The following is a 15,918-nucleotide window of genomic DNA, read 5'->3' as shown; positions in this document are numbered from 1 at the left end:
ATAAGAAGAAGAATAATATAATAAATTAAATTATGAATAGGTGAGCTATATGATATAGAATTATGTATAGATAATATGACAGAATGTTAGATGGAATAGAATAAATGGTAGAGATTGAATATGATAGAGTAATAGAATTTGAAGAGAATAGGTAGCATTTGAGAATATAGAAATAGAAGTTAAGATAAAAAGGATATTAGTAATGTGAAGAGCAGAGATAATAGAGTAAGACATGAATTAAGAATAAAGAATAGGATCAAGAAGAGATGCGAATTAAGAATCAATAAGAATAGATATAGATAATATGATGATATAGTATGTTTGATGATATAATAAAGAGTGATAATGTATATATATAAAATATAATATAGATTAAAGACATGAATAAAGTAATAGAAGATAATATGAATGAATAGTGTGGAATTTGAAGAATTGTATTTTAAATAGGAGCAAGGTTTGTCGACAATAAACCAAGCTATGGGGGCCAGATGCGCTGAGATGGGAGAAAATTTAGAAAGTTGAATTCGCAAGGCTGCTTATATCAGAAAACTAATTCGAGTCAGATAAGCGAATGTTGAAGCTGTCTCAGAGCAATATCTATATCCATTCAATACACATCATATCTACCTATCATAATCACTTCTATTATAATATCCTCTTATATCTCTTTATTCTTATCACTTTTATTATCCTATTCTATTACCATATATTTCTGTACTATTTTATCCTCTCTTATTCATCTACAACTTATAAAAATTATTAGATTTATATATGACATCTTTACCTCTCAACATCAATTCTGCTATCATAGATTTTTTTTATATCGTCAAATAGCTTTATAGTTTGTCTTAAACATTCAGAGTTTTCATATCAATAATTTACAAAATTAACGAATATGGCCGAGTCAAAGTCAAATGACAAATAAATAAATGAATTGAATTGTAGATTGATAATAATGAAATATCAGCAAAGTGTAGGCAGAATTAAAATAGCATATATATGTACAAAATAACAACCTATACTAAATGCTAGATAAAATAAATTCAATATACACGCAATATGTTATGACAGCAGTATTAAAAAGCCAAGTGCTCTATTTATATATATAGGTCCAAACAAAAACCTATATTGAGTTCAATCTGTCAATATAAAATATTAAGAGCAAATGATATTTCAGTCTTTATGTTATTTGCTAGTTCAGATAATAATTATTGAATGTAATAAAATTCTTGCATAGGATGACGATAAAAGTTATGAAGTACCGAATATAGATATATTCAGAAAAATATACTGTTTCAAAAAAAAACAGTATAGAATCCAGAATCAAAATATTATAAATAGCTCTGAACCAATATCAGTGAAACAATTGTTAGAAGTATTTTTTTAGTATTTTCTGATTTGAAAACAAATCTATGATTCTTTTCTGACAATTCAGCATATTTCATACAATAATATGACATTACGTGAAGTCTAAAATAGTTGATAACATAGAATATTAGTTTTTTGGTTAATGTAATTAAATTCTACGTTTTATATAACAGAAAAATATGTATATATAGCACGATATAATATAAAAATATATGTGTATAGTATGATATAATATAAAAATATATGTATATAGTATGATATAATAGAGTAATTGAATATAATGATAATTGTGATAGATTAGAATCTTAGTTAAATATATAATAATTAAAAATATATTAATATTAAATAGTAATATTAGTATATTTTAATGTATGATAATAAACATAAAGATGTTGATTAAAATAAACGATTAAACAATCAAGGTTATATAAGATGAAAGTGTAGAGAAGTTTAAAATGAAACTTAAATTAAATATCAGATATAACAAAAAATATGAATAGATTCATTAGATGAGTCTTGATATAACATAAAATTAATATTTGTGTAAAAAGATTATTTAATAGATAATTGTAATATTAGTAAAATAATAACTATTTATTAGATTGATCATTTAAAAGCTCAAACAATTCTATTTTATATTTATATATAGATATTAGAAATATTATAAACAATATAGATAGGATGATGACAAATAAAATAATAGATGTAAAGAATATGGAATAATAGAACAGGACATAAAATATGAAAAATAAAAAATAAAATAGAACGTGTTTAGATAGCGTAAAAATAATATAAAGATGAATCAAGAGAGAAATTTTATAGCAATGTACAAGCGGTTTCTGAATCATGACGTTAGATTCTGACAAGAATGCTTTTTAGTGTGTAATATATGTATTGCATCATTGACTAAGAATCTTTCTACACGAGGTCTATAAAAAGGTTTTTTTCTCTATTTTGGAAAAAAAAGGTCAGAAGAGAATAATAGATAATAAAAAATCGATAAAATTAATTGAAGGATAGTATTTAATTGACAATAATAATTACGACATAAAATCATTTATATGTGTATAGTATAGTTAAAACTATTTAATAAATTTGTTATCACTCTGTATGTATAATATGTATTATTGGTCAAGTATATATTAAAATCAATATATAAACTAGCTTTAAATAAGCCTATCCATAAAACAAGATATACTAAATTTAAATTAATTAACTATCTCATAAGATCGATCGATGCTAATCTGAATGTCTACGGATTAGTGTTATTAGAATCAGTATCACAGAACAATTAGAATAAATGTTGTTCAATAAAATACTGATGAAACAGGATTATAATATTTATTTTTGATATATAGTCTGTACAAGGTGAAATGGCCAAAAATAGTGAAATACTATATCATTGAATACATTTATATATATGCATTATATGTTTATAGATAAAATCAATATAGATATTATATCTAGAAAGTTTTGATGTAAATTTTTTATAGATAGATAATATATTAATATAATTTTTATCATATGGTATAATGTATTTTTGATGTGCTATAAAACAACAATGCACAGATGTAGTAGATGTCGAGATTTCATCATCAAAAGGTTCTGAAATAGAACATTCTATTACTAGATTATATAAATCTAATGTATAAAATAATACTGATATTAACTTCCAGTTAAAATCAACTCTATTACAGTTTATATTTTATCTATGCTTCTAGTTCTAATTTACTAAATAAATTTCAATAATTATTAATTAATATATATATTAATTTTCTTTTATATTTTATAATTTTCTTAATTACTATTCTAAAATGCTTTTTCTATTTTATTATCACCTACTCTGTATGATTTTTTACACATAGGGTATTCTAAATGTAATAACCTCATTATTACATTATTTTTATTTATCTTCTTTTTTGATTATAAATCATCTCTTACATTTTTCATTTGATCTCTCGTTTATTGTTTGTTCCTGATATAGTTGTTTTAATAATCTTATTAATTAACTAACTTTGTTTTAATAATCTTATTAATTAACTAACTTTGTTTTATAATCTTATCAATTAACTAACTTTGTTTTATAATCTTATCAATTAACTAACTTTATTTTAATATTTTATTTATTAATATTCAAACATCATATTCTTTAATGTATTTATATTGTTTATTTGAATTTAAATAAGATAGTTTATCTTATCTTACAAATTTATTTCTTATCATTATTTTTCACAATCTAATAATATAAAATTATTAATATTTGTTTTATATTATTAAATCGATTTTTCAATTAATAATTATATTTTTTGTTATTCTCGATTTCAATAATTCTCATAATTTGAATTGTTATTTTTAAATCTTCCATGATTTTTATAATACTTTATAACATTTATGTTTATATATATACACACGTATAATTGACATGAGTATAATATAGCTATAGTAAAAAAAAGTACAATGACGATATAATATTTTTTAATATTTTATAAAAATCAAATTAAATTTATGTTCAGTATATATTCAGTATTAAAAAATCAACAACGTAAAATGAAAACTATATAATTGAAATATTAATAATCTCATTATTATTATCATGTTTTGCAATAGCTGATAAAATACAGTTTTTTAATGATTTCAACAAAAATCTTTAAAGAGAATGTACCTGATGTTGATTTTTTTCAGAAGGAGAACACTATTCTGGTTCTAAATTTATTAGATGGTATGTAAAATAAAGAATATATATTATTGAATGAGATGATATAGATATCTAGATTAACTATAGAGTTTACATTTAGTAACAATGAAAAAATCATAGCTATGTATGTATGTTGATTATATAAGGTTATGATTTTTAAAAATAAAAATTTATTTATATACATGTTATTATAACTAGCAAATTATTTAAGTGAAATAAATCTTTCTGATGCACATACGAGACTACGATCAAGACATCTGTTATGACACATTTGACAACATTGTAAATATTTTTATAAAAAACATTATAGATATACATATGTATAATAATACAGCATTTATTTATTATATTTAGTCTTATCGATAATACTCCAGTTTTTATAGACTTTGTTGGGATATCAATGGTTCACATAAGAATTTAGACAAAAAAATAATATAAAACCTAAGGAAATAGCAAAAATATGACACAAAAATTTATAGAAATACTCTGAAGAAGATGGAAAAATTGCAAAAAAAAATAGTGAAATAAATTAGAAGTGAGATTAAATATAAAATCAAGATAATTTTACAAAAAAAGTTATTTAATTGTACAGAACTAAATGAAAAATTGATGAAAGAAATAAACAAATTTAAATCAGAAGGTATTGATATGACAAAAGAAACAATATAAAAATCAGAAAAAAAAAGAAAAAAATATAATCTACAATATGCAGAAAATGAAAAACAAATCTTAATCAATCATAGCAAATATACTAAAAAGAAGCATGTACAAAGATAAAAGAGATAGGTGTAGAGCAGAGCAGACCAACAATATCTAATAATAAATATATCAAGAGAACTGAGATGCTTTAGATGCTAAATGATGAAACATTATAACCCATATCAATTGTTTAAAAAAAGCCTGAAATATTCTAGTTAAATATCAGACCTTTACCAAAAAATAAACCTCTAGAGGCAAAATATTTCTGTAAATCAAAGCCGCATTGCAATCAAAATGTAATCAAAATAAAATAAATAGCAACACTTCATAAAAAAAAAAAAGATTGAATTATCTATGAGCAAAAAAAGTTAAAAGTATTAATATCAACTTAAAGCATATGAAAGATGAAAAGATAATATCAAATATTTATTATTCTGAACCATCTAAAGCTAAAATCCATATCGAAAAAATAAAAAAAATCCACAAATGCCCAATAATCTGAAATAGCTTGGTAAAGGTCTACTTGAAATCTAATATCTAAAATTTTTGTAAAACAATATTATGTCTTATACTAGCGAACGATATATGGTTATAGTAAAGAAGAATTATGCTGATATACTGAAATGTTATAATATAATAATTTGATAAATAGTATGAAAAATATATATAATGGAATATAATCAGATTAGAACTAAGAGGATATAAATAAATCATTATCCTTTGTCACTCCAACTACATAGACTTATCTATAGTGAAAAATAATATCTAGGAAAGGTATAGTTATCAAAAATAAAAATTTAAAGATTTGAAATAAACAAATATAAAAGAAAGTTATGAAAAAAATCTGAATATCATTGATTATAAACTAGTTATAAAAGATGATAAAAAATTTTTTAATATGAATAGTTATAAAACATTAATAGAATGAGATAAATAGTTAGAAAAATAGTTAGATGGTAAATTATAGTTAGTTAGACGACGAATTAGAAAAGGATAGTGTAATTAAAAGAAAAGAAGTGAATATAATAATCTAATTAATATCTTGCTTAAAAATGAAATTAAAGAGCTATATAAAGTTATGAACCTGATAGAGTTTAATAATAAGAATATTCGAAGGGTTCTTTTAACAGTCGTAATATTATTTAATATTGTAGGTATAGAACCAAACAATTATTTAAATATTTTATAAAAATGAATTTGAAAGAGACATCAAAGGGTAGTAGTAAATAAAAAAATAAATAAATATTTAGCGTTTATTGACAACAAAGCAATACAGTTTATATAGATATTAGTATATCTTGGATTATTTAATATATCGTTCCTAATCACTTTTTCATAAATGTGTCAGAAATAATCCAATATGATATAGTTTACTTTTCTATTTTAGTTTACAATAGAAGATTTGACAAACAAATCAGTAATTATTATTAGAAGAGATAAATATATTATATCAATATAACAAAAGAATAGTATAATGCAAAAGAAAAAAAAATCATGAGATAGGCATATGTATAATATACATATTATATAAGAGTTGTATGTATTTTATTGTAAATTAGTTCTATAAATGAATGTCTCTTTGAAGATTTGTTAAAAATTATGATCTCTAGCCAGCACAAGACCATGGTTTATGTCAGATAAAAATGCTTCACAAAAAATAATAGATTATGAGTTGATAGTGAAAAAATATAATGTTAACAATAAGATAATAAATAAAGAATAAAATGAGAAACGAATATAGCCGAAAAAGTTTTATAAAGGTTTTATGAAGATTATAAATTGTGTGTAGTATGAGAATATAGAATGCCTTGATGAATATATAATAAATATAGTTAAAAAAGACCAATCGATAGCAATATATAGTTAAAAAAGATCAATATATAATAAATATAGTTAAAAAAGACTAATCGATAGCAAATATAGTTAAAAAAGACTAATCGATAGCAAATATAGTTAAAAAAGATGAATGTATAATAAATATAGTTAAAAATGAATGTATAATAAATATAGTTAAAAAGTACCAATCGATAGTAAATATAATTATGATGTATTTGTGATTTTGTAATGAATAAACTGTAAACCGAACAATCATAAAACAGAATAGTTGACAGAGAGAGACTAAGAGAGACGATGATAGACGAGAAAGTATGTTGGTATCTGAATATGGTTAAAAAGATCGGTTGATAAAATATGGTTGTGTGATAAATATTGCTATATCTGGTAATAAATAATAAATTTGTAAATTAAGTGATGTAAAAGAATTCCGTTAATTAATAAAGATTGAAGAGATAATAGGAAGAAGTTGTTTGGTGGTTTAAATATGAAGGTGCTGAGTAATTTGTTATTGGTGGTGGTTGTACTGGCTGGGATTTCGATGCATTTAACACAAGAAGAAACAGATAGTAATTCTTTGAAGTTTGTGGAAGATTTGAACAAGTATTTAAGTGATTCAGATAAAATAGCGATAGATAATTACTGCAGTGACACGAAAATACGTTGCGATAGTAATGATGAAATCACCGGTGTTATATTACAGGATCTTGAGCTGTCTGGATTTCCTACAGGCATTACAATAGTTAAAGATACATTAAAAGATTTAGACATGAAAAACACAAAATTAGAAGGTAACATTCCAAATGAAATTTATGAGCTAACGAAATTGGAACATCTGCGTCTGGAAGAGAACAATTTTGATGGTAGTTTAAGCGATAATATTAAAAACCTAGATAAATTAAGAGTTCTTAATTTAACTGGATCAAGTCTATCTGGTGAGATACCTGATGGTCTGTACTCGATGACTGAATTACGAGTTCTGAGCTTAAGAGGTAACAAGTTTAATGGTGGTTTAAAGGATGATATTAAAAATCTGGCTAAATTACGGAATCTTGATTTAGCTGACTTGAGTCTATCTGGATCGATACCTGATGGTATATATGCATTAAATGATTTGACACATATACATTTACAAGGAAACGAATTTAGTGGTAGCTTAAGTAATGATATTGAAAATCTGAACAACTTAAAGACTCTTGATTTAAGTGGTAACAAAGATATATCTGGATCGATACCTGATGGTCTGTATGCACTAGTTGGATTAGAATATTTAGATCTTATGGATAACAATATCAGTGGTAGTTTATCATCTAAGATTGGTGATATGACCATGTTGACTGAGCTAAATTTGGGTTCAAATCGATTAAGTGGAGCTATACCAAATGAAATTGGTAAATTAAATAATCTGAAAGCTTTAGAAATGCGAGAGAATGAGTTTGAAGGTGATATTCCTGATTTAAGTGGTCTGACAGGATTAGAGCATATGAACATTAGCTCAACAAAACACAGTTTAAATGCGAAATGTGATGACAAAATGTTACCTCCATCTATTCAAAAGGAAAATTGTTTGGTTAGACCTGTAAGTAAACTGTGCGATAATGTCACACACTGCGAATACAGTGATAAACCTATACCTAAATCATCAGTTGGTTCAATATTCTATACATATGGGTTGAAAACGATTGTTATGATGGTAGTTTGCAGAGGTGCAGTAGGGATGATATTAAACTAAACTGTGTAATTGTGATATTTATATAAGACAGAATAAATGAAACATGTAGTTACGAAATAAAATATAGATAATTTGAGTCAATTTTTTGATGTTTAATTTTAATATTAGTTATTATAGTTATTATTATATAAATGAGAGAATACATAGATATGATGAATAGAATATGTATATGTGAGAGAAGATATAGAATTAAAATATGAGAGATAAAATATATTATGAAGTATATATAGTAAAATATTATTAATATAGAAGGTGATATTAGAATAGAATTAGTTCTAGCATAAGTGTGAAATATATTTATTATATAAATATTCAGTATAAATTGATGTATTGATATGTTTTGTATTTGTATTAGATTAGTGTTAGCAATTCTAATGTGTTATAATGTGAGTGAGTATGATATGAAATAAGCAAGATATAATTTAGTCAGATAGAATAAAAAGAGTAAAATATAATAAAATATATATACAGGTGAGCTATTGATGTTATGGATATTTTTATTATATAGATTTAATGTGATTATGAGAAAGCTAAGATGAATATGAATGAGAGATATAGAGAGATGAATAGTTTGAAATAAAATAGAAATGAATATATGTAAGAGATAAAGTGTGAATAAAGCAGGCAAAAGAGATAAGTATACATGATAAAAAAAGTAAGGAAATAAATGTATATGTGAGATAGCAAAATTACAGATAGATAAAAAAATAAAATTAATTAGAGTAAATATATAGAGAGATATAATTATGATTTGAATTGAATAGATGAGTTAGGTAGTTAGTTATAATAGATAGTATGTGTAAAATATAAATATAGATTGTGAATAGAGTAGATTGGATAAAATAAGGATAGATAATATGGTAGAATGATCAGTATGTAAATATTGTTAAGGCTATGTGTATGTGTGTATGTATTGAGAAATATGATTTATATGAATGTATGTGAATAGTATGATATAATTGTGGAGTATATAGATGTGTTATGTGTGTATGATGTGATATAGAGGGTACATGGGGTATGTAGAGTATGGATGTGTATGTATGAATGATAAAATCGTATGTAGAGATGGTGAAGGATAGATGAATGTGTGGAATTATGTGTTTGTGTAGGAAGTATAGATAGTATGAATGAATGATAATTAGTGTATGGATGAGTGTAGAAATGTATGTGTATAAATTGAGATATGATGAGATGTAGGAGATAAATAGTATATGTGGATAGTTTGAAATATATGAATAGAGTATATAATGTAATTCTGAGGATGAGTATATGTGTATATGAATAATATGAGGATGAATATATGTATATAGATGATATGCATAGAGTATGTGTAAGAGAGGATAAGTGAGGATGTATGTATGTAGATGTGTGTAGAGTGTGTATGAGAGAGGATAAGTGAGGATGTATGTATGTAGATGTGTGTAGAGTGTGTATGAGAGAGGATAAGTGAGGATGTATGTATGTAGATGTGTGTAGAGTGTGTATGAGAGAGGATAAGTGAGGATGTGTGTATTTAGATTTGTGTATATGAATTGAGATAGGATTGCATATTTGTAAATAAGATGAATGATAATTGGCATATATGAATACAATGAAAGGTGTGACAATGTATGAATGGTATAAATTGTGATAAAATTTAATGGTTGTAGATAATATAAATAATGATTGATGATGGTAATGTTTGTGGATGAATTGAGATAGGATGATATATGTAGGTTGGTGGATAGCATTGTATGTGATAATATAAATAGTGTTATGAGTGTATGTAAATGTATGAATGATGTATAGTGTGAATATATATAGGGATAGGATGAATAAATAATATAATTGTATGTATATGAGAAATGAAGAAAGTTTATATATAGATGAGATAAAAGGATGATATGATGTTATATAGAAAGATGATATATTTTAGATGTGAATAGTTTGAAGGATATAAATGTATGTAGAATGTATATAAGTGTGTGAGGTGTATAAAGGTTGTAGATAATATGAATTAAGATGTGATTGTATATAGATGATGAGATGTAAATAGATTATAAATAAATGAAATGATTATGAATATGAAGGAGGTATGAATAGATATGAATAAATGAGATATGAGTAGAGTATGTAAATAGGATGAAATAAATAGTTAAGGGTATATAGATAATATAAATTAAGATGTGGTGATGGGGTTTTATATATAGAGTATATAGATGATATGAATTGAGATGTGATGATGTGAAGGTGAACAGATAGATAGAATGAAATATATAAAGTAGAGGGATAATATGAATTGAGATATGGTATGTGATATATAGATAATATGATATAGATAATATGTGAGATAGAAGTGATATTTAAAGAAGAATAGGTATAGAATAGTATGTTATAATGAATAAGATATAGATAGTATGATAGAGAGATGATATATAGATAATTATGATAGAGTATATGAAGAGAGATAATATGATATAATAAAAGAGTAGATATAGATAGTATGATATAGAAGAGAGAGTATAGATGTTATTATATAGATAGAATATAAATATGATATAATGAGAGGGATGTATAGATAATTGATATAGATTGAAAAATATGAGAGAATAATTATGATAGAGGGATATATAATTAGAGTATGATAGAGGTTGAGCGTATATAAGATAATATAAGTTGTTGAGAAATATATAGAGATATAAGATAGAAAGGGTCTATGTAAATGTAATATGAATGAAGATATAGATAAGATATGAATTTGAAGAGAAGAGAAGATAGAATATAATAATATGATGATAAAATATGGGATAAGATAGAATAATGTAATAAAATGTGATAATAAAATATGATATTATAATAGAATAATGAGAGATAATATGATAATGTAGGATAGAAGGTATTGTAGTATATGATATAATAATAAAAGATAAGAATATTGAGATAATAGAATAGGATAATATGATAGAATATTATAGAATAGATATGTTTTGAGATGTGATAGTGTATGAATATGTTTTGAGATGTGATAGTGTATGTATATGTTTTGAGATGTGATAGTGTATGTATATGTTTTGAGATGTGATAGTGTATGTATATGTTTTGAGATGTGATAGTGTATGTATATGTTTTGAGATGTGATAGTGTATGTATATGTTTTGAGATGTGATAGTGTATGTATATGTTTTGAGATGTGATAGTGTATGTATATGTTTTGAGATGTGATAGTGTATGTATATGTTTTGATATATAATAATATATTGTATATGTTTTGATATATAATAATATATTGTATATGTATGTTTTGATATATAATAATATATTGTATATGTATGTTTTGATATATAATAATATATTGTATATGTTTTGATATATAATAATATATTGTATATGTTTTGATATATAATAATATATTGTATATGTTTTGATATATAATAATATATTGTATATGTTTTGATATATAATAATATATTGTATATGTTTTGATATAGATAGATAGATATGATATATAGAAGAATATATATTGATATGACTATAAAAAAAATATGAAGCAGTTGAATATGAAGAAAGAATGAATAAAATAAAAAGGATTAAAAATGATAATATAATATATAATAAGATGATATGATGATATAGAATAGAAGATGATAAAATAAATAGATATGAAATATTAGAATAAGATAATAGAAGGATAAAATAATAAGAGAGGATATGATAGAGAGTGATTAAGATAGATAGTTATGATTTGTAGTGAATAAAAAAGTATAATTATAATAGAAAGTGTGTATAGATGTAGATGAATATGAATGAGTTGTGGATAATATATAATATAAATAGAGAAGTAAACAATAATAAATAATGAAGAGAGTATATAGAATATAGAAAGTGTGTATATGTATAATGTTGAGTATATGTGAATAATATTGGTGATGTAAATATATGATTTGATTGATTAAGAAATATATAGATAATAGGATGAGATAATATATAAAGAGGAGTATATGATAAGATAATATATGTGGAGATAGGTATATGAAGAAAAACATATGATTTTAATATTGTATATAAATAATAGGATAGGATATTTGAGAGTTATTTAAAATAAATATTATAGATTGAAGATTTGAATAATATTGTAGAATTTATGAAGAATAGATAGAATAAAAAAAGGAGAGTTAAAAGTTAATAAATAATAAATAATAGATAAGATATGATATGATAAAGAGATATGATAATAGAATGATAAATATGAAAAAGTTATAATAAATAGGAAAGGATAATAGATAATAAAGAATAAGAGATAATAAAGAATAGAATAATTGAGAATGATATGATGAGAGAAAAAAAGTATTAGAGATGATATAATAAGTTAGATATAGAGATATTAAGAATTAAAGATAGTATGTAAATAAAATGACTAATAAATAAGATATGAATAATATGAAGAAGGATAATGAATAGTATGAATTAGAGAGGATAAAATAGAAGAGGAATGAGAAAGTAGATAATAGTAATGTGAAGGAGAGAAAGTAGATAATAGTAATGTGAAGGAGAGAAAGTAGATAATGGTGATTTAAAAGAATAAGAATAATAGGTTAAGAGATAATTAAAGATTAAGAGAGAGATAAGAATTAAGAAGAATAGATATAGATAATATGATAGTGATGATATAATGTTTGATAATATGATAGATAGTGAGAGAGTATATATAGAATGTAATATAGGTTGAGGATATGAATAAGATAATATAAGATGAGATGAATGAATAGAATTGAATTTGAAAAGTTATAAGTTGTGTATGAATAAGAGAAGATAAGATAGAGAGATATGATGATAGAATGAGTTGATGAGAGATAAAATAAGAATAGAAAAATAGGATATAATAATATAATAGAGTGAGAGTGATAGATAATTATGATGTAGATTGAATAGATATAGGTGATTATGATATAGATTGAGTAGATAATATGAATAAAAGTAAATAATAATAAATAATGAGTAGTGTGTGTGTGGATATATTTGTATGAATATAATATTGTGAGAGTACAAATAGTATTGTAAATGGTGTGAAAATGTAAATAAGAATATAATATGATATAATTAGAAGAAAGTGTATGTATGAAGAAGAGAGTATGTGTATGATGATTATGATAGTATATGTAAATAAGTGAGATAGATATAGAATATGTAGGGAGAGAGAGAGATAAATATGTATATATATATAGAAAGTAGAATAGAGATTAAATAAATAATATAATAGAAGTTGAAAGAAGTGAATAAAGATGAATGAGAGAAGTGTAGAAGGATAAAAATGGATAATGAATAAGAGAAGATGTGATAGGATAGAGAGATATGATAATAGAATAGAATAATAAAAGAGATAATGAGAGAATAGAGAGGAGTATGATAGAATAAGAATGATAGATATGGAGAGAAGGATTATGATAAATAAGAGTGTAGATATAGAAGATTTATGATAAATAAGAATAGATAATAGATAGTGTATAATGAATATAAGATAATAATGAATAATGAGTGATATATGAATAATATTATTGATTATGAGATTGTGAATACAAGAAAATGAATAGAATAATAATGGATAATGTATATGTAGTACAGATAGAATGTATAGATAGATAGAATGTATAGATAATAGGATGGTGGTATTATATATGAATAGTATGATGTAGAAGAAAGTGAGTTGAATAATAGAGAGTTAGTGATAGATGAAAAATATAGCGTAGGTTGAATAAGATGAATTAATAGAATTTGAGAGGAGGGAAATAGAAGAATATAAGAAGAAATAGAAATAAGGATATTGATAATGTAAAAAATAAGAAAATAGGTTATGATGAGAATTAAATAAAGATTGAGAGTTAACGGTAAGAAGAAGTAAGAAGAATAAATATGAATAGTATGATGATAATAGAATGTGTGTTTGATAATATGATAGAGAGTGATAGAGTATATAGATAGAATATAATATAGGTTGAGAATATAAATAATAAAATAATAGAAGATAAGATGAGTGAATAGAAGAATTTGAAGAGTTATAAGTTAGTGATGAATAAGAGAAGATGAGATAGGATAGAGAGATAGGATAATAGATGAGGGGAAGAAAAGAAGTAATGAGAATATAGAGAGAGAGATATAAAAAGAGAAGATGATGGAAGAGAAAATGATAGATATGGATGATTAGAATATGATAGATATAGATGTGGATGATTAGAATATAATAGATGTAGATATGAAAGATTAGAATATAATAGATGTAGATGTGAAAGATTAGAATATGATATAAGTAGATATGGGTGAGGTGTATTGAATAGATATAGATAAAATGAATAGGAGTAAATAATAATGAATAATAAAAGATATATAGTTGAGGATAAGTGTGTGGTGTGTGTATGATATAGTTAAGGGTAGGTGCGTGTGTATGATATGATCAAGAGTAGGTGCGTGTGTATGATATGATCAAGAGTAGGTGTGTGTGTATAATATGATTAAGGGTAAGTATATATGTATGATGTGATTAAGGATAGGTGTGTGTGATGAGAAAGATACTGCGTGTGAATAGTGAGGTAGAGATATGATTATATATATATATATATATGTATATAATAGAAGTTGAAGAGGTGGATAAAGTAGTAGAAGTTGAGAGGAATGAATAGGAAGTGGGAGAAGAGTAGGAGGGTAGAAGAAATATAATGAGAGAAGATGAGATAGAATAGAGAGATGTGATGAAGAGTGATAGAGGATAAGAGATATGATGAGTAGTGGAGGATAGTAGATAGAATAAATAAGTGATAATAAAGAATAGAGATATTGAGGATGATATGATGAGAGAGGATAGAAAGATGGAGTGGATGATATGATGTAATAGAGGAGATATGAACAAGAAGAAGTAGAGATAGTATGTGAATAATATGATTAATAGATAGAATATGAATAATGTGAAAAGGGGCAAGGGTAGTAAAGAGTAGAGAGGAGGGAATAGAAGAGAAGTGAAGGTGTGAATATTGATAGTATGAAGGAGTAAGAATGATGAATAAAGGGATAATTAAGAAGTAAGAAGAGATGAAGAGTTAAGAAGGATAGATATAGATAGGATGATGATGATAGAGAGAGCGAGAGAGTATATATGTATATATATAAGATAGAAAGAGGATATGAATGAAGGGATAGAATTTGAAGAGTTAGAAGTAATAGATGAATAAGAGAAGATGAGATAGAATAAAGAGATATGATAATAGAATAGGATAAGAAGAGTGAATAATGAGAATAGAGAGAGAGAGAGAGATATGAGAGTAGAATATGATAGAAGAGATGATGATAGAGATAGAAGAGATGATGATAGAGATAGAAGAATTGAATATGATAGAAGTAGATATGGATGATGTGTGTGTAGAATAGATATGAGGAAGAGTGTGTGGGAGTAGTGTGTGGGAGTGTATGAATAGATATAGATAATAATGAATAATAAGAGATATATATATAGAGGAGAGTTGAGGATGAGAAAGTGTGTGATGAGAGTGTGAGGATGAGAGAGTGTGTGTTGGAGGTGTGAGGATAATATTATGAGGGTGTAAGTAGTGTTATGAATATACAGATA

The 15,918-nt window shown here is 24.2% G+C and overlaps 1 protein-coding gene across 1 annotated transcript; it reads left to right on the top strand.

Moving 5' to 3' along the window:
• Positions 1 to 7,040: 7,040 nt before the first annotated feature.
• Positions 7,041 to 8,402, top strand: LOC126325531 (uncharacterized). Its single transcript, XM_049995240.1, has one exon. The coding sequence runs from the start codon at positions 7,083 to 7,085 to the stop codon at positions 8,325 to 8,327; it is 1,245 nt and encodes a 414-aa protein (XP_049851197.1). The 5' UTR covers positions 7,041 to 7,082; the 3' UTR covers positions 8,328 to 8,402.
• The last annotated feature ends 7,516 nt before the right edge of the window (positions 8,403 to 15,918 follow it).

This window comes from Schistocerca gregaria, unplaced genomic scaffold (assembly GCF_023897955.1).
Source record: "Schistocerca gregaria isolate iqSchGreg1 unplaced genomic scaffold, iqSchGreg1.2 ptg000925l, whole genome shotgun sequence".
In the NCBI taxonomy this organism is placed as follows: domain Eukaryota; kingdom Metazoa; phylum Arthropoda; class Insecta; order Orthoptera; family Acrididae; genus Schistocerca; species Schistocerca gregaria.
This window is presented reverse-complemented; position numbering and strand designations above follow the sequence as displayed.